The sequence below is a fragment of the Solanum dulcamara genome, chromosome 7 (genome assembly GCF_947179165.1).
Source record: "Solanum dulcamara chromosome 7, daSolDulc1.2, whole genome shotgun sequence".
Lineage (NCBI taxonomy): Eukaryota > Viridiplantae > Streptophyta > Magnoliopsida > Solanales > Solanaceae > Solanum > Solanum dulcamara.
In genome coordinates, this window is record NC_077243.1 from 2,530,986 (window position 1) to 2,554,282 (window position 23,297).

Sequence of the window (23,297 nt, forward strand, 5' to 3'; positions counted from 1 at the left end):
TCGAGAATTTTACATAAATAAAATTGTGATTTTAATAATTTTCTTTCAATTATTTTATTTTTATTTCATAAAAAAAGAGTTTAATCCTATATGATATCAATAAGGTATCAATATATTGTTATAGTATCATTGAGGATTTTAAAAGTGTCTCATTAAGAATTTTCACTATCATGATAATATAAGAATATATTGTAATAGTACCATTTATGTAATACCGAATATCTTAGGAAAACGTTTATGACACCATCACAATATATATATATATATATATATATATATATATATATTGTGATGGTATCATTTAACATTTGTATGAAACGATCTTTAATGATACCATATTAGTATATGATGGTTTCATCGAAATATAGCTAAAGGATTGAAATAGACAGCAATGATACCATTACAGTATATAAATATACCGTGGTGGTGTCATTAAGGACTGAAATGACATCAATGATACTATGTCAGTATATTAATATTGCGACGGTATCTTGATCGCGAATCTCATGCTTTGGGTATGAATTGTAAAAGAATATTTGTTTGTAGTTATTTTGCTTTTATGGGCATGAAATTAGTTTTCCCTATTTTATTTCATGTTTTGTACGAAAAATAACTTGGGAATTAATAATTTAAATTTTTATATTATACTGATGTTATTATTTTTCTATTATATGAGAGATAAAATAATAAAATGACATATCGTCTTGCAAGATGAAAGTCCTCTAGAAATAGTTTTTCTACCTTCATTACGTAGAGATAAAATTTGCATACATTCTAACGCACTTCACTTGTGAATTTTAATGGTTATATTGTTCTTCTTCTTCCGACAACGACAATACATTCAATGTAATCCCACGAGTGAAATTTGGAGATGACGAGTGTATGCAAACCTTACTCTTGCATTGTATGTGATAAATAGATTATTTATCATAGGCCCTCGACTCAAGAACGTCTCCAAAAATAAGTTTGACAAATACATAATGAAAGCTATGGAGAAGTATTCTCCCAATGTTTTTTTAAGAAAATAAAAAATAATTTTAAACAAGAATTTGTTCCAACTCTGTAATTTAAATTTACCATATATTGCATATCCAATTTCAAATTCAATAGATCAACATCTATCAATAGAAGTATAGTCCCCAAATATTTTTGTTAATTCCAGTATAACTTATTCCCAATCAAATAATTCATAAATGAACGTAAAAATAAAATATGATTTTGAGTTTAAACAAAGATGAAATTAAACGAGGTGTAATTACTTTTAAGGATATTGTCTACAATATAGGGTTTAGACAATATAGGGTTAATATCATTTCTTATTCTTTAATTGTTAGTAAATTACGTTTTTAGTCTTTTATGATATTTGATTAAGTACATTTGATCTTCAATTACTTGAAATGTGCACTTTTGATTCTCTTGATCTTGATTAAACACAACTTTTCTAAAAAGTCAACTGGTTCACAATCTAGTTATACAAATATTGTGCTATACTTATATTGTTACTTTATATTTGAAGGTAATGTACTTCTAAGTAATATTAATATAACAACCCCCCCTCTCTCTACATATAAAGGATCAAAAATATATATTTTAATTAATTAAAAATTAATTTCATCAAGTCATCAAAATCATAATTTTTTCATAATTGAGAGATCAAAAATGTTATTACCATAAAATAGACCCATCAAAGATTTGGAATACATTTAAAAATTTAGCTACTTCATGTCTTGTTTAATTTTTTTGTAATGATTCTTCTTCAATGGTGTTGTATCAATAGCTCTTAGTTAAATGTCTATCGTGATTATTTTTTCGTATCATGAATCACAAAATTCAGTAAAATACACTTTATAATTTCCCCTTTTACATGAGCTAATTTCAAAGATAAAAAAAAATATTTTAAAAAATAATTATGTTTGTTATGTGATACATGTAATATAATTCGTCATTTGATTATGTTTGTTATGTAATACATATAAAAAAAAATTATGGCATTTAATTCAAATGACGTGGTGAATTCATTCAAACAAAATGTATGCACCTCATCACAACAAAATGATTTGCCTTTGTACTTTTTTAAAAGGCACAATATACAAATACAATCCTTAACTTAGTTTTACATGAAAATTATGACTTCATTTTAACTATTCAAAACTTGAATAAATAAATACGTTCATCCTACATAACAATTTTGTGTCATACATGGAGTCATATGTGTACTATATCACATAGAACACACGAAGTTTAAGTGTTTACTTGTGCACATCCCATGTTGAATGACATACATGCCAGCCGAATACAAGTTAAAAGTCATTCAAAAAAGTCTAGAATCATCTCATGCTAGAAGTTTGAATAAAATAAATCTTCGTATTAAATTTATAATTTTTTTTATTTGTTAACAATTTGTTGATATTAATTAATTTTTAACCATTCGAACTAGCACAATAATTTTGCCACAACTAAACCTTCTCGCTTCATTTTACATAGTTTCCATCACAATAATAACACGTACTCGTTAAAATTAACTTTACATATTTTACCAACAAATCATTAATTCTTTTCCTCCAATATTTTTAAGTTCTTATAACATTTATAATTAAACTACCGTGATAATTTTAGAAGAGACTGACAATGATTTGAAGGTCTTTAATAGATTTAAAAATATTGATGGAAACTTTGTATCACAAATTAAAATATTGATCGAGAAAATCATACAGGATCAGTCACAACTTTTAACACCCAATGGTGGAGAAATTTTTGTGATAGACTAAACAAATATGAAATTTTCAGTAGTAATGTTTGGATGAAACTATATTGACAACTATGTTATTTAGATGATGGCGTAGACAAGTAATATTGACGGTAATAAAAATGAAATTAGGCTAAAAGATTGAGAGATAATTTATAGTACAACGATAACCATGAAGGTAGATCGTAAAAAGTTTTTTAGTGCTAAAAAAAAATTAGTGCCCTCCAAAATATATGCGTAATCATGAAATATTCATGTGATTTTTTATTAGTTATTTTTAGTATAGGCACGTGAATAAATTATGTCGTTGTAGTAAGTGATCTACCATATGTAAATTTCACGAGCATGATAGAAAAAAATGTAGAATGAAATGTCAAAAATGCTCATTAGAAATGAAGAGACATATATAGTAAATGATGAATTGTAACAAATAATAATATATAGGTGTGCTTCTATGAGAACAGAGGAGATCCAGGAGTGTTTTTTTGTGAATTGATAAATGCAGCTGAGAAGATTTGTTGTAAGCTTATGTGAAAAAATGAATTAACTACTATGTATTGGATGCTGTTTTTCAAGTGGGGCCTATTTAAAAGTGGACAAGTTACCCACTTGGTCTTCAATTTGTTTCATGCTTTATACCTTTTTGCTTCTATAAAATGTCATCTTGTGGCATGAAGAACAAGACACAGGAAAAATACAGAACAAACGAGATAGCACTGATTTTTTTCTCTTTCCCTCACTGTCCCTTCTTCTAATTAATTACAAGGTTAATTTTATTTTATAACACATTATCAGCACGAGTTTCCGTTGCTTTGAGCTATATTTTTAGAAGGTAACAAAAGGGGTAATAATTTTATTTTATAACACGTTATCAGCACGAGCCTCCGTCGCTTTGAGCTATATTTTTAGAAGGTAAATAAAAGGGGTAAGAATTTTATTTTCTGAAAATATCTAATATTTCAAAACTCGAAATTGTTGCTCTTGATATTTCTGGAAAAGGCTACTCATCTTAGGCACTTGATGCCGAATTCATCTAGAATCGATGGATCTGACAGACACCATCAAAGATGACAATACGGCATCTAATCAAGACCGTGCCAAAGCCACGATATTTCTCCGTCACCATCTTGACGAGAGATTAAAATTACAATATCTCACATTTAAAATTTTTCTTAAATTGTGGAAAAATTTAAAAGAAAGATATGACCACCCGAAGTTGGTCATGCTTCCACAAGCACGTCATGATTGGCTAAATCTGAGATTAATGGACTTCAAAAATATAACTGAATATAATTTTGTTTTGTTTAGAATTGTAGCTCAGTTAAATTTATGCGGAGAAAAAATTACTGAGCAAGATAAACTTAAAAAGACATACTCCACATTTTCACCCGCGAATATGCTCCTACAATAATAATATCGTGAAAAAGGGGTTTAAAAAATATTCTGAATTACTATCTCACCTTCTTATTGCTGAACGCCACAATAAACTATTAATGAAAAATCATGATAGTCGGCCCATTGGTTCTTTGTCACTCCCTGAAGTGAATCATGCAAATTATAACCAACGAGAAAGAGGACATGACCCCAGTCGTGGTCGTGGTCAAAAAAAAAAATTAATCATGATGTTCGGCTAGCACCGAAAAATAATCAGCAGTACAAAAAGAAGAGTGAAAAGTTAGAAGCTTTACCAAATAAAAATTGAGAAATCATATGTCATAAATGTGGAGGTATGGGGCACTGGTCGCGGACTTGTCAGTCGTCAAAACGTCTAGTTCAGCTATATCAGGCATCATTAAAGAGGACAGAAAATAATCCAAAGACAGACTTTATCTCTGAAGATAATATAGAGCCTATGCACTTTGATGTAGCTGACTTCTTTAATTTTGCAGATGAAAATATGAATATTGATAAAACTAATAATAATATTTAATTTTCTTTTATTTATCTGTACTAAATATTATGTTTGTATTTTTTAATCCAAGTAAAATTTATGTAACGAACCATGTATTAATGATAATATTTACTTTATTTACTTTTTTTGAAGAAAAATATGAATATGCCTCAAATTTTATTTGGATCAATGATCAATCACGAGAATATTTGTGTAATTGATAGTAGAACAATCCATGCTATTTTTAAAGACGAGAAATATTTTTCTAACTTGCTAAGAATAAAAGCAAATGTTACTATAATTTCTGATAATTCAAAAATGATAGAAGGCTCCGAAAGAGCTACTATAATTCTGCCTAAGGGGACAAAAATTATTGTAGAAGATGCACTATTCTCTTTTAAATCCTCAAGAAACTTATTAAGTTTTAAAGATATCCGCAAAAATGGATATCATGTTGAGACACTAAATGAAATGATTATTGAATACCTTGGTATAACCAAGAATGTCTCAGGCCATAAATATATTTTAGAAAAATTGTCAACTTTGTCGTCTGACCTATATTATGCAAAAATTAGTACAATTGAAGCACATATGATCATAAATCAGAAGTTTTACTGATCTAAATACATTTGTGCTATGGCATGATCGAATAGGTCATCCTGGATCAATAATGATGAGACGAATTCTTGAAAATTCAACTGGACATCCGTTAAAGAACCAGAAGATTCTTACGAATAATAAATTTTCATGTGCTGCTTGTTATCAAGGCAAATTAATTGCCAGAACATCGACCATGAAGGTTGACATCGAATCTCCTGACTTTTTAGAGTGTATAAATGGAAATATATATGGACCTATTCATCCACCTAGTTGATTGTTTAGATATTTTATGGTCTTACTAGATGTATCATCTGGATGGTCTTATGTGTGCTTGTTATCATCTCGCAATCTGGCGTTTGTGAAGTTGTTAGCACAAAAATAAGATTAGGGGCGCAATTCTCAAATTATCCAATTAAGGTCATTCGCCTTGATAATGCTGGAGAATTTACATCCCAAGCTTTTGATGATTATTGCTTATCAATTGGGATACAAATTGAACATCATGTTGCTCATGTTCATACTCAAAATGGTCTTGCAGAGTCATTTATTAACCACATACAATTGATAACAAGACCTCTATTAATGAAAACAAAATTGTCAATTACTGTTTGGGATCATGCTATCTTACATGCAGCAGCACTTGTACGTCTCAGACCGACACATTATAATAAATACTCTTCGTCACAATTAGTATTTGGACATGAGCCAAATATAGCCCATCTAAATTTTTTTAATTGTGTGGTATATGTGCCTGTAGCACCACCACAACGTACAAAGATGGCCCCTCAACGAAGGTTGGGCATATATGTTGGGTTTGACTCACCCTCCATAATTCGATACCTTGAACCGTTGACTAGAGACTTATTCACTGCTCGATTTGCAGATTGTCAGTTTGATGAAAGAACTTTTCCGCCATTAGAGGGAGAGAAAAAGGAACCCGAAAAAGAAATTGTGTGAAAAGTTTCATCACTATCTCATTTTGATCCACGCATCCGCACATGTGAGCAGGAGGTCCAGAAGATCAGTGAACCCGCCAGAAGCGTGGTAGACCATCTACTAGTATCATAGCTTCTGAATCTCAAACACGCCAGAAGCGTGGTAGACCACTAGGTTCAAAGGATAAAAATCCTAGAAAAAAAAGCGTGAGGAATAATAAAGATGATACTACGATAGAGCCTCCCGAAGAAGGTCAAGATTTGAGTAATCCTGATATTCCTGAAGGAATCAGTGAACCCGAGACTCAAGTAAATGAAAAACTTTCAATAAGTTCTACCGGTGATGAGATAAATTTAGATCGATCGAAAATTATGGTGGATAATATTTTTTGCATATAATGTTGCAATTAACCTCATGCAAGATAGTGAAAGTCTTGAGCCTAAATTTATCGAAGAATATCGATGTAGATGTGATTGGACAGAATGGCAAAATGCAATTCAATCAGAATTATACTCACTTGCTAAACATGGGGTTTTTGGACCTATAGTCAAAACTCCTGAAGGTGTAAAACCAGTTGGCTATAAATGGGTTTTTATGCGAAAACAAAATGAGAGAAATGAAATTGTAAGATACAAGGCACGCCTTGTTGCACAAAGATTGTCTCAAAGACCGGGGTCAACTATGAAGAAACATATTCACCTGTTATGGATGAAATAACATTTCAATATCTCATCAGCCTAGTTATACATAAAAATTTTGAAATACATCTAATGAATGTAGTTACAGCTTATCTTTATGGTTCACTTGATAAAGAAATTTACATGAAAATCCAGAAGGATTAAAATTGCCTGAATAATGTAATAAGTCTCGGGAGATGTACTCAATAAAATTACAAAGATCATTATATTGTCTAAAACAATCAGGGGGTATGTGGTATAATTGCCTTAGTGAGTACTTCATAAATGAAGGCTATATAAATGATGTTATTTGTCCATGTATTTTTATTAAGAAAACAGAATCAAAGTTTGTTATACTCACCGTTTATGTTGATGACATAAATCTCATTGGAACTCCTGAAGAGGTTCAAAAGGTGATTGAATATCTAAAGAAAGAATTTGAGTTGAAAGATCTTGTAAAGACAAAACTTTGTCTAGGTCTGCAAATTGTACATTTAGTCGATGGGGTCTTTGTCCATCAATCTGTCTACATTGAGAAAATTTTAAAACGATTTAAATGGACAAAACACATCCATTAAGTATTCCAATGGTTGTTCGATTACTTGAAGTGGAAAAAGATTCATTTCGGCCTCCAAAAGAGGATGAAAAACTTTTTGATCCTGAAGTACCATATCTCAGTGCAATTGGTACACTTATGTATCTTGCTAATGCAACCAGACTTGATATAACATTCTCTGTTAATTTGCTGGCAAGGTATAGTTCATCCCCAACAAGAAGGCATTGGAACGATATCAAACATATTTTGCTACACCTAAATGGTACTATTGATGTGGGTTTGTTTTATACTAACAAAGGTTGTGCAGACCTTATTGGTTATGCAGATGCAAGTTATTTATCAGACCCACATAAAGCTCAATCTCAAATAGGCTATCTATTTACACACAGAGGAACTGCTATATCATGGCGATCTACAAAGTAGTCCATTGTTGCTACTTCTTCAAATCATGCTGAAATAATAGTAATTCATGAATGGTTGAGATCGATGATACAATTCATCAAAGAAAGATGTGGCCTGAAAGGTGATGTCAAAGTACCCACAATTATATTCGAAGACAATGCCGCATGTATAACTCAATTGAAAGGTGACTTCATAAAAGGAGACAAAACAAAACATATTTCACCAAAATTACTCTTCACACATGATCTCCAAAATAATGGTGATATTGATGTATAACAAGTTCATTTAAGTGATAAATTTGCATATTTATTCACAAAAGTATTACCAACATCAACTTTTGAGAAGCTAAGATATAAGATTGAAATGCGTCGTCTCCAAAATATCAAATGAAGTTTTCATCAGGGAGAGTAAAATACGCACTGCACACTTTTTCCCTTAACCAAGGTTTTGTCCCACTGGATTTTTCTGTTAAGGTTTTTAATGAGGCAGCACTCAAGGCGCATCACCAGATGTGTGTACTCTTTTTCCTTCACTAGGCTTTTTTCCCACTGAATTTTTCCTTATAAGGTTTTTAACGAGGCACTACATCTATAGAGGTTCAGAATTACTATATTAATTATTTCTTGTAAAGTTTTTTTTTTATTATTACATGTGAACATCCAAGGGAGAGTATTATGTATTGGATGTTATTTTCCAAGTAGGGCCCACTTAAAAGTGGGCAAGTTGCCCACTTGGTCTTCAATTTGTTTCATGCTTTATACCTTTTTGCTTCTATAAAATGCCATCTTGTGGCATGAAGAACAAGACACAAGAAAAATACAGAATAAACGAGATAACACTGATTTTTTCTCTCCTTCCCTCACTGTCCCTTCTTCCAATTAATTGCAAGGTTAATTTTATTTTATAACATTAACAAAATATCAATCAAATAAGTTTTTGATGAATTTTTTGCTGATAGCCTTTTAATTTCATAAAGAGAATAAAATTGGGTCAAATGGGAACCCCTTATACTAATTCCCTGTATGTCTACGTATTTAATTAAGATCAACTGTTGGACTGTTAGCGAATAAAGTTATGTTTAGCCTAAAAGTTTAATATAGCAAGGATTGAAATGAGCCAAATTTTTATTGAAAAAATAAATTATAAAAATAATTTTGGATTTTTTTTGGCGAAAATCCCCTAAGAAACATGGATGATAACCATTTTGTTGGGGGCATATGTGCAAATAAAAAAGAAAAATAATTTGCGTAGGGACCCTTTTTTTGTCCATCGTCAGTCGTTCTCGTCCCTCTCTCCCGCTCAGTCCCCATTTTCAAAATTAAAATAAAGAAAAAATAATCAGTTCTCAAGCGAAGGAAAAGCTCGTGTGCTTCTGAAACTTCCAACTCCTTATTGGAAGATGGTGAACGAAGCTCTTATCTCCGATCCGGTGGATCCTCTCCACGGCCTTGCCGGACTTTCTCTACTCCCCACAACAGTTAGGGTTTCCACCGACGCCTTTGTATCAGTAGACCCCAAAGACCTTGAGTCAATTCACAATTTCATGAAGTCCATGGTAACTTTTTCGTTTGTTTTTCTCAAGTTTATTAAGAATTCTAGCTCTTTTATAGATATTCTATGTTAATTTAGAGGAGAAATAGTGTTAATGTCGTTACTTATAGAGGTTTCACTGTTCTTCGATTCATTCCTGCACTGAACTGTAACTTCAACTTACAATTAGTACAGTTAGAATGGAGTTTAATTTTTTTGACCGACTATGATAAACTTCGATTTCTATTGGCATGTGATACACCATAAATAGTGTAATTTATCCGTTTGATTTGATTTTGGATGATGTTGTGATGATAAAGTTTTTCTCCTTCATCATGATAATAAAAGGAAATGAAGAGTCCTGGGCTCTTGGAGGAGGCAAGGGCAATTGTGGATAATGGTGCGGAACTTTTGAACACCAAGTTCACGAGTTTTATACTGTCTAAGGGCATTGATGGGGATCTTGCAATGAAGGGCAAGGAGAAGCTCCAAGAGAGAAGACCGGGCCTTGGTCGTAAAAGGGCTCGATTTTCTCTCAAGCCTAGTGCAAGGTAAATATAGAGAGTCTTCCGTTTGTTTTCAAATTAGATCCTATTGAAACTATGGTGTTAGCATACCTTGCTATGTGTTTGCAGTCAACCTACTGTCAGCGTAGCTCCTCGTTTAGACATTGATCAACTGTCAGATCCAGTGGAATTTTTCTCAGTTGCTGAAAAGCTAGAAGGTGATTTTGTTTCTTTTGTTATCTCTTAACTATCTGATTGCAAGTTGATAACATCTGCAACTAAAAACAGTATATATTATACTTAGAGAATAACCGGTTTTACATATGGTGAATTTACAGATGCTGAAAAGGAAATAGAAAGACAGAAAGGCAGCAGTATCCATGATCCAGATGTGAATAATCCACCCGTCACTGTACGGCGTCGTCGACCAGGCATCTTGGGGTACACTTAGTTACTCTCTGTTTTTTTACATGGAAATACCTGTCTTGCCTTTATCATCCTTTCAACTGTTGCACCTTTTTAGAGTTCTCTTTTCTGTCTCAGCAAATCGGTGAAGTATAAGCACCGTTTCTCATCTAACCAGCCTGAGAATGATGATGCATTTATATCATCTCAAGAGACATTGGAGGAAGAGATTCTGGTGGAACATGGTTCTCAGTTGCCAGAAGAGCTCCCTGGCCTCAATGTTGAACTACAAGAAGCAGATTTCACAGGTTAGTGGTTTTAACTAATCAAGATAGAGACCTTCTGATTTCTAGATTATATTTTTAACTTCTCTATGAGCAGAATGTATTTCAGAGCTGATGATTGGTTTCCAATTCGACAGGGTCAATAAAGAAAACAGAAAACAGAATCAATGAGATTTTGGATGAATTACTGTCTGGTAGTGGTGAAGATCTAGACGAGGACATGGCAGTATCCAAATTGCAAGAGCGGTTGCAGATCAAGCCCATTGAACTAGGCACCTTATGTATTCCTGAGTTCCCCGTGACTGGAAAGCTTGATGGTAAGGCTTTTGGAGAGAGGATTCAGAAGCCTAGGAAGTTTTCACTGGAGATACGGGAGTTGGTTAAAAGTGCAACTGAGGGAACACCTTCATCTCACAAACAGCATGTAGAAAGTCCTGCCAGTAAATTAGCATCACCCACTCCACCAAAAAGTCCATTTGCTTCATTGTCTTTGTTGAGAAAGAACATTATGCAGCCAAATCCACTGAGAGATCCTTTTTCGCCTCTCAACATTGATCTGCTATCAGGGCATCCAGATTGGTCCGTGAAGATGAAATCACAATGTGTAAATAATAATGTTGGACCCACTGAATCTCATGGTGAGACAGAAACACTTGCTGGTTGTGAAAATACGAATATTATGGTCCCTTTAAGAGGTTCAGACTTAGTGCATGAGCAACTGATGGAAAAGAATTTGGGCAGAGATAGTGTAAAAACTGGGCCAAATGGATCTCGATCTGGAATGGAGCAACGAAAGGGTTATGATGATACTAACGTCAACTTAAGTATGAGAAATGTGGATTCCCACCATGAGTTGGATGGGCTTGACATAGTGAAAGATGATTCAGTGATAAACGTTGTTTTGAAGGATCAACAAGGCCTTGAGACCGAATCCTACATAAACTGTCAAAAGCTGCAGGATGGGGAAGTTCTTGCAGAAACACTACCTTCTCTTCAAGCCCAAGGAAAAGCTAATGTTACAGCCAATTATACCATTGAAACAGTTGTTGAGGATTTTGGATCAACTGAAATTGATCAGCAGGCAAGTCTATCCATTTTTACCATTATATGCTACATTTGATACATTATTCCAGGAGTTACAATTCCAATTCTGACATTTTTTCATTCATACATCATTAGCAGGTTGACAATATGCCACCAGAAACAGTGCCTTCTGCAGAACAAGATCATCACTTTGATGATTCTGTCAAAGACTTGAATAGTGGTGAGCTTCTATTTTGGATGATTTTTTCATGTCAAGTCATCATTCTGAAGATGCGATATTTGAGCGTTGTCTATTTCTAGCTAGATTCTTTTGTATAGCCAAATATTTGTACGTGTTCATAATAATCTGTGTCTTGTTTACATTTAACACATCGCTTGAGTTGTTCCTGGAATCATCTGTAGTCAACTATTCGTTTTTTGACCCACTTGAATATTCAACTCTTAACTGGGTGATTCATGGGATTGGGAAACTGGGCATTTCTTAGGTCTGCTACAGGCTACAGATTAAGGTGTGAAGTGTTTGAATTTAGTAATGGAAAGAAGTAACTGCCCAATGCCCATGTTTGCCAAAAATTGTGCTGCAGCAGATCAATACCTTTGGTTGCTTGGATGTTCTCTCATAACTTTTTTTTCCTTTACCATTTTCCATCTCTGTTTTTTTTAATGGGAGGATGCATGTGATGCATCTTTATAAAAAGAGTAGATGAGTAAAATTTTGAACTTGTGGTTGTCAAGAATCATGCCTCTGGAGCTTCACATTTTTTTTTTTGAAAAACGGTAATGATTTTATTGAAAAGATGGGGATAACGCTCCATCATTGTATACCATATAGAGAACCTTATAAAAGATATGGTTCTCTGCAAAAGCTTACTCATCACTATTTATCACGATGTTTAAAGTACTCCAAAAGTAACAAGATTTATCTAATATGTTTGAACTTCACTTCTATCTTTCGAGCATCCTGTTAGGTTCTAGATATAAATTAACAAGAGTTCAAGACGTAAGTTTGACACCGGTAAATGCAAGTTTTTACTGCATTTTGATGTTCTATTGTGATTAGGAGCAATAAGGTGTCTATAGTGTCACTAGCAAAGCATTCGGGATGGTTAGTCATTAAAGTAACCCATATACTGATAGCATAAGATGATCTGTCACATATTGATACCTATTGCCTAGTAACAAAGGGGATCCTGCTCTTCAGAGTTAGCGAGCTCTTCCACTTAACCCAATTTATATTTGGTCACTTGCTTTACTGTCTTTTATGTTCAGGTTATTTGCTACCTCCAAATATAACCTACAGCTGCTGAAATCATTCTCACATTGATCACCTTCTCTTTTGCAATGGTTCTTTGAGCTTCTGTCACTCTCTACATCATAAAGTTGTCATAGTTTCATTGTCAAGCAAATAGACATGGGCAGCTTTCACTTTTCACCACCAAAGACTTTCACTGCAATTTAGTTGCCTGTACATAAGTTTATGTCGTTTTTCTTGAATGCATAGCTATTTATTTGAGCCACTACTTTGCATATCTTAACTAGTAATATCAGTGTAAAGTTTGGGAAGAACTTGAGAACCTTGGTGTCTTTTTACAGATCAATTGAACTCAGTTACAGTTGAAGTTCCTTCTAGTCAAGTGAGATCTAAATTTCCTGAGATGAGCCCTCAGCATTACACCCAGGTCGCCTCCTTTCTTGAATTCTCTCCTTTATTATTTTATTTATATAGCAAACTCAAAGTGCAACGCCTTGTTCTGACAAGTGTGTGTGTGTGTGTGTGTGTATATATATATATATATATATATATATATATATATATAAGCAAAAAATGATGGCAGGGTATAAGGGGTCAAAATATTTGCCACATACAAAAGCCTGGTATTTAAGTGGAGAAGCGGGCACGGTACCATCGAGTTTCAAACCATTTGCCAATGGTCTTCTGCGACTTTTCGGTTATCCAAAACAATTATTGTTAAGAGTCTACAAAATCAAAGTCAAAGTTAAAAATCGTTTGATTCTCCAATTGTAACTGTAATATAGAAGAGAGTAAAGCTGATTGCTTGTAGGTAAACAACTCCGTAGATGACTAAACACTATCGTTGGATATGGTTTCAAAAGCATATAGCAATTCCCAAATTTAACACTATCATGAATTGCTTTTGATAACCATGATTATTTGATTCTCTTGAAAAAATGCAATGATGTCACTGATCTAAGTTGCCAAATGTGTTGATTGCTGTCTAGGGTTTGGACATTTTAAAAGTTGTCTACTGAAATGACCCTCTGATATTATCGGTGTTAAATTTTGACAACCAATCTGTATAAGAGACTATATTTCTGACGTGACAGTGGGTATTGAATGATATTACTTGAACATATCAGAAGTTTTAGCCCATGAGATCTCCTAATTTTAGGCTGACATGTAAATGCTTGTGTTCTTTGCCGTTGTATATCTCTAGCTGTATTGACTATACTGATTGGTATGCAATATTTCTGATGCATTAGGCAAAAGATGATCAGCAGAAAGCAAAGCGACCTGCTGTCGGAAGGCGTGAAAGAAAACATCTTTCTTCTAGGCCAAGTCTAGCAGGTTTTTACTCTTGTGCCTACGGGGATGTCTTTGTTTGAAGTGTTGCATTTGTGTTTTTGATAAAGAATTTCTTGTATTTTACAGATGCTGGTACATCATTTGAAAGTGGGGTTAGACGAAGCAAACGAATGAAGACAAGGCCTTTGGAATATTGGAAAGGCGAAAGATTATTATATGGACGGGTTAATGAGGGTGAGTATTTTCTTGTAAATTCTTTTGTGTTGTTGCTTTGCTGGTTTTTATTTCCGTTCTTCAGTTTGGATTCATTTGTTAGACTTGGGTGATATGTTAATAATTCATTTTGATCCTCAAATCTAGTTCTTTTTGGTGTGTGTGTGTGAGAGGGAGAGAGAGGTCTGAAACTAGGCCACAACATGCTAGACGTTCTACTTATAGTCTTGGGAAGATAACTACTCGAGGAAATTTTCTTGTCCTTCAGATGGGATGTTTATCAAACTGTACGACCTAATAGTGGAGAGGTAGGTGGTAAGATATGCATATTTTGCATAGAACTCTACAAGACAGGGAAAGAAAATATCAGGGACGGCTGAACTATAAAGCAACTAAAGCAATGGTTTGGGCCCCAACTAAAGCAATTAATGACTTTGCACCTAAAAAAACTAGAAAAGCAGATTTCATGTCTGATAAGAGAGTGCAAGTTAGGGTATCAGAACCTAGTTTTCGGGGATTTGTTTCTTACTTGGTTAAGTCTCTTCCAGCAGGAGATTAATTTAGTTAAGGCTCTCCTAGTTGGTGACCTACTAGCTCAGTATATATTTAGTGCATCTGCGTGTTTCTGTTGCAGGTTTGAAGCTTGTTGGCCTGAAATACATTTCTCCAGGAAAGGGATCATTTAAGGTGAAGTCTTATATCCCTGATGACTACAAAGATCTAGTTGATTTGGCAGCTCGCTACTGATTTTCTAACAACATTGGTGGATGGGTTACCTTTCTGGATCTTGTCCCATACTTCAGTTTTAAATACAAATGTAGCCATTGTATGTAATTTACCCGAGGTAGATTTTATAACATTGTGAAACTTGAATTATTATCTTTGATTTGTTGAGCGTTATTGCTCCATCTATCCATTAACCTGAAGAACAAATGACTCCACAGTGCTTCAGACATTTATGGTGTCTTGTTAATGTTAATTGAGGACACTACAAAGCATGACCTATAATAGCAAAAGGCTCTGTTTTGTTTCTGTGTTATTATGTCATATTTGTTAGTTGTTACTGTTGTCTATTTAGGAAAAGAAAAATAGAAGGCTCATTTTAAATATGAATCACCCATCATAAGATGGTTGATGGTGCCCTCAATTATAATCCGGAGCCTAAAGGGCCACTTTTCCAAGTAAAAATGCATAAGGGAACACCAAATTGCTGGAGTGTCCCTTTGTGCATTTTTGTTCGGAAAAATGATTCCTTTGGCTCCGGACTCCCTCTATTACTCCAATGGGCACAATAATGTTGTCAGCAACAATTTATAATATCAATTTTTGCTAAGTTTATCTAGTTTGTCAACTAAGTTTATCTACTAGAGTGGCACGGCATATTTTTTGTATTTTTTTGGGTTTTCATGACAAATTAGGGAATTTTTGAATATATTCCCATTGTAAACTTATTTTTTGTATTTGGCCACTTCAGGATAAAATATAAGAGAATTGCTTTGATGTCTTTATCGTTCCTTGTCCATTTTGGGGTGCGATAATAATCTCCAAATGCAAATTGTTATCAAATAATAAATCCAAGATATAATATAATAAAGTTATGTTTAGTCTAAATAAATCTCGCTCTTCATTTTAAATATAAGTTCGTCTAGATTTGTCAGCACAGTGATTCTATTTAAATTCGAGTAGTTGCAATCAGCAAGGGTAAGCATTAGAGCCACAAATCTAGAGTCAAAAACCATAAATAATTACATGAAAATTAGTTTACTCTACTCTAGATGGAGTATTATTCAAAAAACTAATATGTGGTTCTTATTTTTTCTTCTTTGAATTTGAATATGAATATGAACCATTGCTAAGAATTTTAAAGTACTTTTATTCCAATATTTGAATTTTATTGTTTTAGATCTATTGAAAACTTAAATCTATTCTAAGTACAAACAATCGAACGTACTACTACAAGATGTACATGATACTCTATCTATCTGTTTTGATTTGAATATTGTTTCTATCAATCTGTTTATAAAGAATGTTACCTTTTATAATTTATATGTAGTCTTCTAAGAAAAAGAAAAGGTCTAGAATTTATGAAATAGAATTTCTAATAATTTTAAAGAATTTTGAACGTCTCTTCACATATTTTATGAGTAAAGTTTCTGTCCTTTTCTTGGTTGCTTCTTGGCCTAGAGGAAGACTATATATAAAAAACAACAACATTGATTCAATAGGATGATGTTCAGTATGCAATTTTTGTTTGAGAAGAAATCGTGTAGTAAATAGTAATTATTAAACCAATTAATGTACCATATAGATAACTACATAGCTAGAATCAATTAATCAAAAATATGTTTAACTTATTAAAATTTCAAGTAAACTTATTGTACATAATTTATACTGCTCTTACATGAAAGATGCTATGATTTGAAAAATTAAAATAAATTAAATAAACAAGACAAATTGAAGGCTGGATAATATAAAATATGAGTTATGGACTATGGGGTCATTATACATGACGCACATACATATCTTTTTCTGTTTCCTTTATTTATTTACCCATTTTCCTGTTTTTTCTGATACGTGTCCACAGGAATGAAATAAACATTTTGTGAATTTAATTATTTCCTTCTCATTTATTTCTTTGTATGCTCTGTTTTTTTTTTAAAAAAATAAATTCGCATTCAACAAAATAGAGCCATCACTGCATATATATAAAAATAGCTATATGAGGATATCCAGGTATTAAAATATCAAGATAAACTTAATTTTAAAGGCGATTTTCATACTTTATCTTTTATCATCATATTCTTCGATTTTAGAATCGTATGTTATTTGATATGCTTGAAACAATTTTACCTCGTTTATATCAATTGACCTCGTTAATATCTCCCTTTTCGATAGTGAGAAGACATTGTTTCCTCTTTGTTGCGTGCCCACAGGATCAACAATCCCCTCCGCGTCATAGCTTGTAAGGCTAAGGATTAGTTTTCTTTCATGGAAAATTATATGATTATATATTATAAAAGTTACTTTTTATATATAGAAATATTAAATTCTGACTTTATAAAAAAATCTGTTTTTAGAACATTTTTAATCCATTCTCTATTTTACTTTCAAAATATAGAAAATAGAGAGTATTTGGAGACAATCAATTCCGAGCCAATTTTCTATTTTACTTTTTTTAAAAAAATAATTCTTCTCTCTCCTTAATATTTTATTATTATTTTTATTTCCTTATTTCATAATATAAACACTTTATATCTTTTTTTCCAAATAATCGCCATATTTAATTTTCATGTAATATAAAATTTATTTTTTTCAAATTCTTAATATTTAATATAAAATTAATTTTGTATTTTAAATTTCTAAATAGCATAAATTGCAAGAAAATATTAAATAATATACATATTAATGGACAATTCAAATAAATGTGATATCATTAATGAAATACAATTACGTAAATATTACATAAATACTCAACTTTCAATTTTGAAAACATCAAGTTAGTAATTTTGATTTTTAATTTTTCACAATGTTACATCATGTTCAGCATAATCCAATCATATTGAATAATATATTTGAAATATTTGACGAAAATTAAAGTAATTTTTTTTAAAAAAATTTAAAATATTATTAGTCCGGAATGATAGTAGTATATATTAAATAATATATTTTTTAAAATGTTGTATTACATTAAAATTTTTTTACGAATATTAGAGATTTAATTAATGGCATTATATGATTTATAATATGTTAATTACAAATATTGTATAATAAAAAGAAGAAAAGTAATATAATAATGAAAATTATTGTGAAATAGGGTGGTTGGAGAGTTTATTCTCTATTTTACTCTGCAAGTATTGAGAATAAGAGTAATTTCCTCAAACAGTCACCCATGTTTGAAAAATTATCTACCAATATCACTTTTCTTTGTTTTAGGACCATAATGTCACTTATCTTTTCATATTTTCTTCCAAATATACTTGACACAATAAATATATTTTTCTTTCTATTCCCTTTATTAACAATTTTTTAAAACTATTTTAAACTATCCATATTTTATAACTAATAAAAAAATTTACTTTTCCATATTGTTTAAAAAAAGATTTTTTTAATTAAATTTTATATCATATTTTTAACCCCGTTTACTTCTAGTAATTTTTTTTATTAGTTATAAAATATGAATCATTTAAAAAATTGTTTAAAATATCAATAATGTGAATAAAAATAAAATTCCTATTTATTATATTCTTGATATGATAAAATAGAAAAATATAAATGTAATTTTATTTTTAATATAATAAATAAATAAAAGTAAATTTATTAGATGTAAACGGAGTTAAAAATATGATATAATATTAGTTATAAAATATGGATGGTTTAAAAAAAAAGTAAATCTATGCTGTGTTAGTGTCCCTACTCCCTTGTATAGATTTTTAGTGTTGATGGTCCCCACAAGAGCACCGAAAACCGATAGTTTGTCACCATTCTGAATCCTCAATGAATATTTATGCATGAGATGAGAAAAAGGAATAATATTTGTGTTCTCCAATCTTCTTATTTATTTACACACACACTATTCCCAATTTGTTAATTTCTTCTACTCTATCTTATTACCTTCATTTTTCCATGGATCTTCTTCCTGGTCTTCCTAATGATATTGCTCTTGAATGTCTAATTCGTCTTCCTCTCCACCAATTCTCTAAAGCTGCTTCTGTATGTACCAACTGGAAACGCGAGATTAAGCACCCATTGTTTCGCCAACGCCGCAAGGATTCGGGTCTTACCCGACCCATTTTCGCATTGGCCCAAGCCATGGTTACTACCATTCGAAAACCTTACGGAATTACAACCCTCTCGTCTACCCAATTCTATCGCCTCTCCATTTATGATCCGGAAAGGGGTTGTTGGTATGATTTGCCGCCGATACCGGACTTAGTTGATGGTTTGCCCATGTTTTGCCGGGTTGTGGGAGTCGGGTCGGATGTAATTGTGATGGGCGGGTGTGACCCTGTTAATTGGAGGGTTATGGACTCTGTTTTCATCTACAATATCATATCGGGTTCGTGGAGTCGTGGGGCCGACATGCCGGGAGAACAGAGGCTCTTCTTCGGATGTGCGTCGGATTCGGAGAGATTTGTGGTTGTCGCCGGCGGACATAGTGACGAGAAGAATGCGGCGAGATCGGCTCTGTTGTATGACGTGGCGGAAGATGAGTGGGTTACGCTGCCGGAAATGGCCATTGACCGAGACGAGTGCAAGTGCGCATTTCACCGCGGTGAATTCCACGTCATCGGAGGCTATCCTACGCATGCACAGGGTCAATTCCAGCGCAGCGCTGAGGTGTTCGACTCCGCCACCTGGCAGTGGCGCATGGTTGAGGACTTCCTCGGTGCCGACACGTGTCCCCAGACCTGCATAGAAGGCGGCGACGGGAGACTATACATGTGCCGAGACGGTGACGTGGTCGTAAGGATTGACGCCACGTGGAAACACGTGGCGAGACTGCCAGGTGAGGTATCCAACGGGGCGCATCTGACAGCGTCGCAGGGGAAGTTGTTAGCCGTGGGAAATTCAATATTAGATGAACTCCACAGTATCTATGAACTTGATGTGAGTAGTGACAGTAAAGAGAAATCATGGAGAAAATTGGACACTTCAGATGAATACTGTGGACATGTTCAATCAGTTTGTTGTTTAGAGATATGAATCTGTTAAAGGATGGTATGAACTTTGCTTGTTTTCTGGATTTTCTTATGTCACAAATCCTACACGAGCAAACAATGTGGTGCACCAGATGAAGTTGTTTCTCTCTTTGTTGGGCTTAGGTAGTGTGAATTAGAATTAGTCAGATTTCAACTATCCAACCTCCAAACCAAAAAAACAAGAAAAAAGTGATCTTGTACATATTTGATTCTTCTTTTTATCTAGTTGTTTTTTCTGTTACATTACCTATGTCAGCTGCCAGGGGTTTGTTGTTTATTTTTGGATTTTGTTTTCTCCGTTTGACAGTCTTTCGGTCTTAGTCACGTACTCAGCTATTTAAGGCCAAATATAACTGAGTTTGAATTTGTTTTTTTGAATATAATTTAAATAGTAGTGTCAAAAATAATTATAAACATGTAATTTCAACAAGTTTTTTAGCCCTTGGGCCTAATTGTCATTTGATTGGCAATATTTATGGTGATTATAAGCCTGACTTACAAATTAGCTTCTATTTTAATGGAAAATTTATAGAAATACCATTAGTTTAGAATCGATTTTGGTGCGATCAGATACATGTATCTCAATATACATGAGATCAAAATTTACATTGTATCAAAGTGGATTCACATTGTATCTAGGATACATAAACAAATCTCACTTTCTTTCCTCTTATTTCGCTCGCCACTCTCCTATGTATTTGATATCTCAGATACATGCGAATCGCACTAGATGCAATTGGGATACACGACTGTCTCGCTCGTCTTCCTGTCTACCTCGCTTGCCTCTCTCGCTATTTTAGTGTTATCTGGTAGCAAAAATACATGCATCTAGGGTATCTTCTTCAATACATGATAAGAAACTCTTAATTAGTGATAAGATATGTAATTATTTGAAAGTATAAGTAAAATTAATGTATATGATATGAATGTATGTGTAATAAGGTAGTCTTTAATTGTACACTGCTTACAACAAAATTTATCATCTAACATCTTCTAGAATTTGTCTTTCTAGGTTTTAAATTAAAGATGGGCTAAATGTATCAAAATGCCTATTTAATGTTAGAATTTTAAACATGTCACGTGAAAAGTTAAAAATTAAAAAATTGCAAAAAAAATTAGATATTTTTCTTTTAAAATGAACGAAAAAAAAAAGTGGTATACAAATTGAAACAAAAGAAGTATCTTCTTCGGATATTATTGTACAATCAAATGATCGTACTAATTATTAAATGTACTATAGTCTATACTTGAAAATGGAAAGGTTTAGTTAGAGGAAAGAGGATCCATGATATCACTGCTTCGAGTTAATTAAGATATTCACCTCTTTTTAATTCAATTATTCTAAGTAATACTATATAATTACGTGTAGAGAGTTGACTTTATACAAGGATACATATTCTTAAGAGGGGTCCAATGACACAATATACATATCCACAACTAACCATTTTTTACTGTGGGAGGACTTGCAACATTGACAAAACTAGGATTTTTAATACGAAAATGCAAATGAATCTCATACTTTTAGACATCTATATTTATGTTTTGCTTATTTCATGTTTGTATAATTTGTCTATCTATATTAGGTAAGCTATAAATGTTCTTGAATTTCTCAACTCTTTAATTAAAAGTTTTTGAATTTAATTATGAGAGCGAAGAAATTTCTGTTAATTAATAAAAAGTTTTTTTTTTTTAGGTGATTCCAACATGATAAATGGATTCAAATTATTCAAATAAAAAAATAACAAATATCAGAAATCATACAATAAAAAACACCCACAATCATAATGAACTTTTTTGCCTTCTAGAAGCTAATGTCATTATTAATTTACCCCTTGTATATATTGATGATGAGTCCTATAGTCATTTCAGTTGCTTAATTGTAAACCACCGATATTTATATTTTTACTTAAAAATAGTAATAAGAAAAAAAATTATGAAATACCTAGCTCGTAGACCACAACTAATTAATGATATAGTATTTTTTAATTTCTATTCAGTAAACATTGGTCTGTCTACAATTTGTCAATTTGTATGAATTCCAAACATTAGTTAATGTACGTCGGCGAGTAAATTAATTAAGAAAACTCAAATTATAAGCCCATGTTTTCTCTAATACTTTTTGTTTACATGATTCACTGGCTATCACACAATGGGATATTTACTCAATACGTATAAAGTGCTCATCACAGAGTGCTCACTCAAAAGACAGAGATTGTTGCAAAAATTGTAATGGCTATGAAATATTCTGAAGTTCTAAAAATAAAATAAAATCTTATCTAAAAATATCGTATTCACACGTCGATGATGGAATTAGAGGTTCTTCATCTCCTTATATTGTCTTAAACAATCTTTCTTTCATAAGCTAATTTTAGAGATTAAATTAATACATTTCTTTATCATGATGTTAGAGTCAATCTCATTTCGATATAATTATTTTGATGTTAATCCTCATATATCAGTAGGAATAGAGATTATTGGTCCAAGCTAGAAAACAAAACAAAATAACAGCTCTATATGAAACAGCCACAAACATTATGTGATGGGTGTCTCGTGGACTTGTTCTAGTCTTTTTCCTTCTAGAAGAACTCAAAAAGTGATGTAGATAATAGCACCATAGTGTATGAGTCATGAGTTGGAGAAAAAGTAATACAGCAGTTTAGTGTATTTAGTTACCACATTGTATACTTACTCTATTATTACGAGTAGATATTATAAATAGATTGAATAGTCGGTGTGAGGTGACAAACGTACAGCCAGACATGTTTATTTTATTCTATTTCTATCAAATGAACTTCACGTTTTGGTTTTATTTTTATGAGCCAATTATATATTGAAACGGAGGGTAACATTACAATATTAGATACGAATTTAAATGAATCAAGTAATTTTACTTATTATTCTTTTACTTGTGATTCAATAATTAAAATAAACTATAAAAAACCTCAAACTTCAAATTTTGATTCTATCTTCGTATAGAAATTTGAGAGATGCCATTAACAAGTCAATTTTATTGAACTTAAAAATAACTAAAGCAATAATAATGTCATCTTCACCTCCTACAATAATATATATATATTTGTAGCGCGCCGCTGCTTTATATTATCAGCGTGCTACACGAATATGTCATCTCCACCTCTTGCAATAATATTAAAATTATAAGGTATTACATGTTCTCTTTATTCACAGTAATAAAATAGATTTTTTATTCCCTATTTATTTCATTGAAAAGAAGTTAAAATCAATAAAATTCATGACATAGTTCC

General features: G+C 32.3%; 2 protein-coding genes across 3 annotated transcripts; both read left to right on the top strand.

Moving 5' to 3' along the window:
* The first annotated feature begins 9,089 nt into the window (after positions 1-9,089).
* On the top strand, positions 9,090-15,374 carry LOC129896206 (centromere protein C). 2 transcript variants are annotated; one of them, XM_055972060.1, is made up of 11 exons: positions 9,090-9,363; positions 9,687-9,889; positions 9,974-10,062; positions 10,183-10,285; positions 10,388-10,557; positions 10,671-11,614; positions 11,713-11,797; positions 13,171-13,256; positions 14,080-14,164; positions 14,249-14,356; positions 14,970-15,374. In XM_055972060.1, exons 1-11 carry the CDS (start codon positions 9,208-9,210, stop codon positions 15,080-15,082), a joined length of 2,142 nt encoding a protein of 713 aa, XP_055828035.1. In that variant the 5' UTR covers positions 9,090-9,207; the 3' UTR covers positions 15,083-15,374. The 2 variants fall into 2 exon arrangements, with proteins under 2 accessions (XP_055828035.1, XP_055828036.1); XM_055972061.1 differs by having other exon boundaries at positions 11,716-11,797.
* Positions 15,375-18,815: 3,441 nt separating this feature from the next.
* On the top strand, positions 18,816-20,449 carry LOC129895331 (F-box/kelch-repeat protein At1g80440-like). The gene has a single exon (XM_055971037.1). It carries the CDS (start codon positions 18,959-18,961, stop codon positions 20,036-20,038), a length of 1,080 nt encoding a protein of 359 aa, XP_055827012.1. The 5' UTR covers positions 18,816-18,958; the 3' UTR covers positions 20,039-20,449.
* The last annotated feature ends 2,848 nt before the right edge of the window (positions 20,450-23,297 follow it).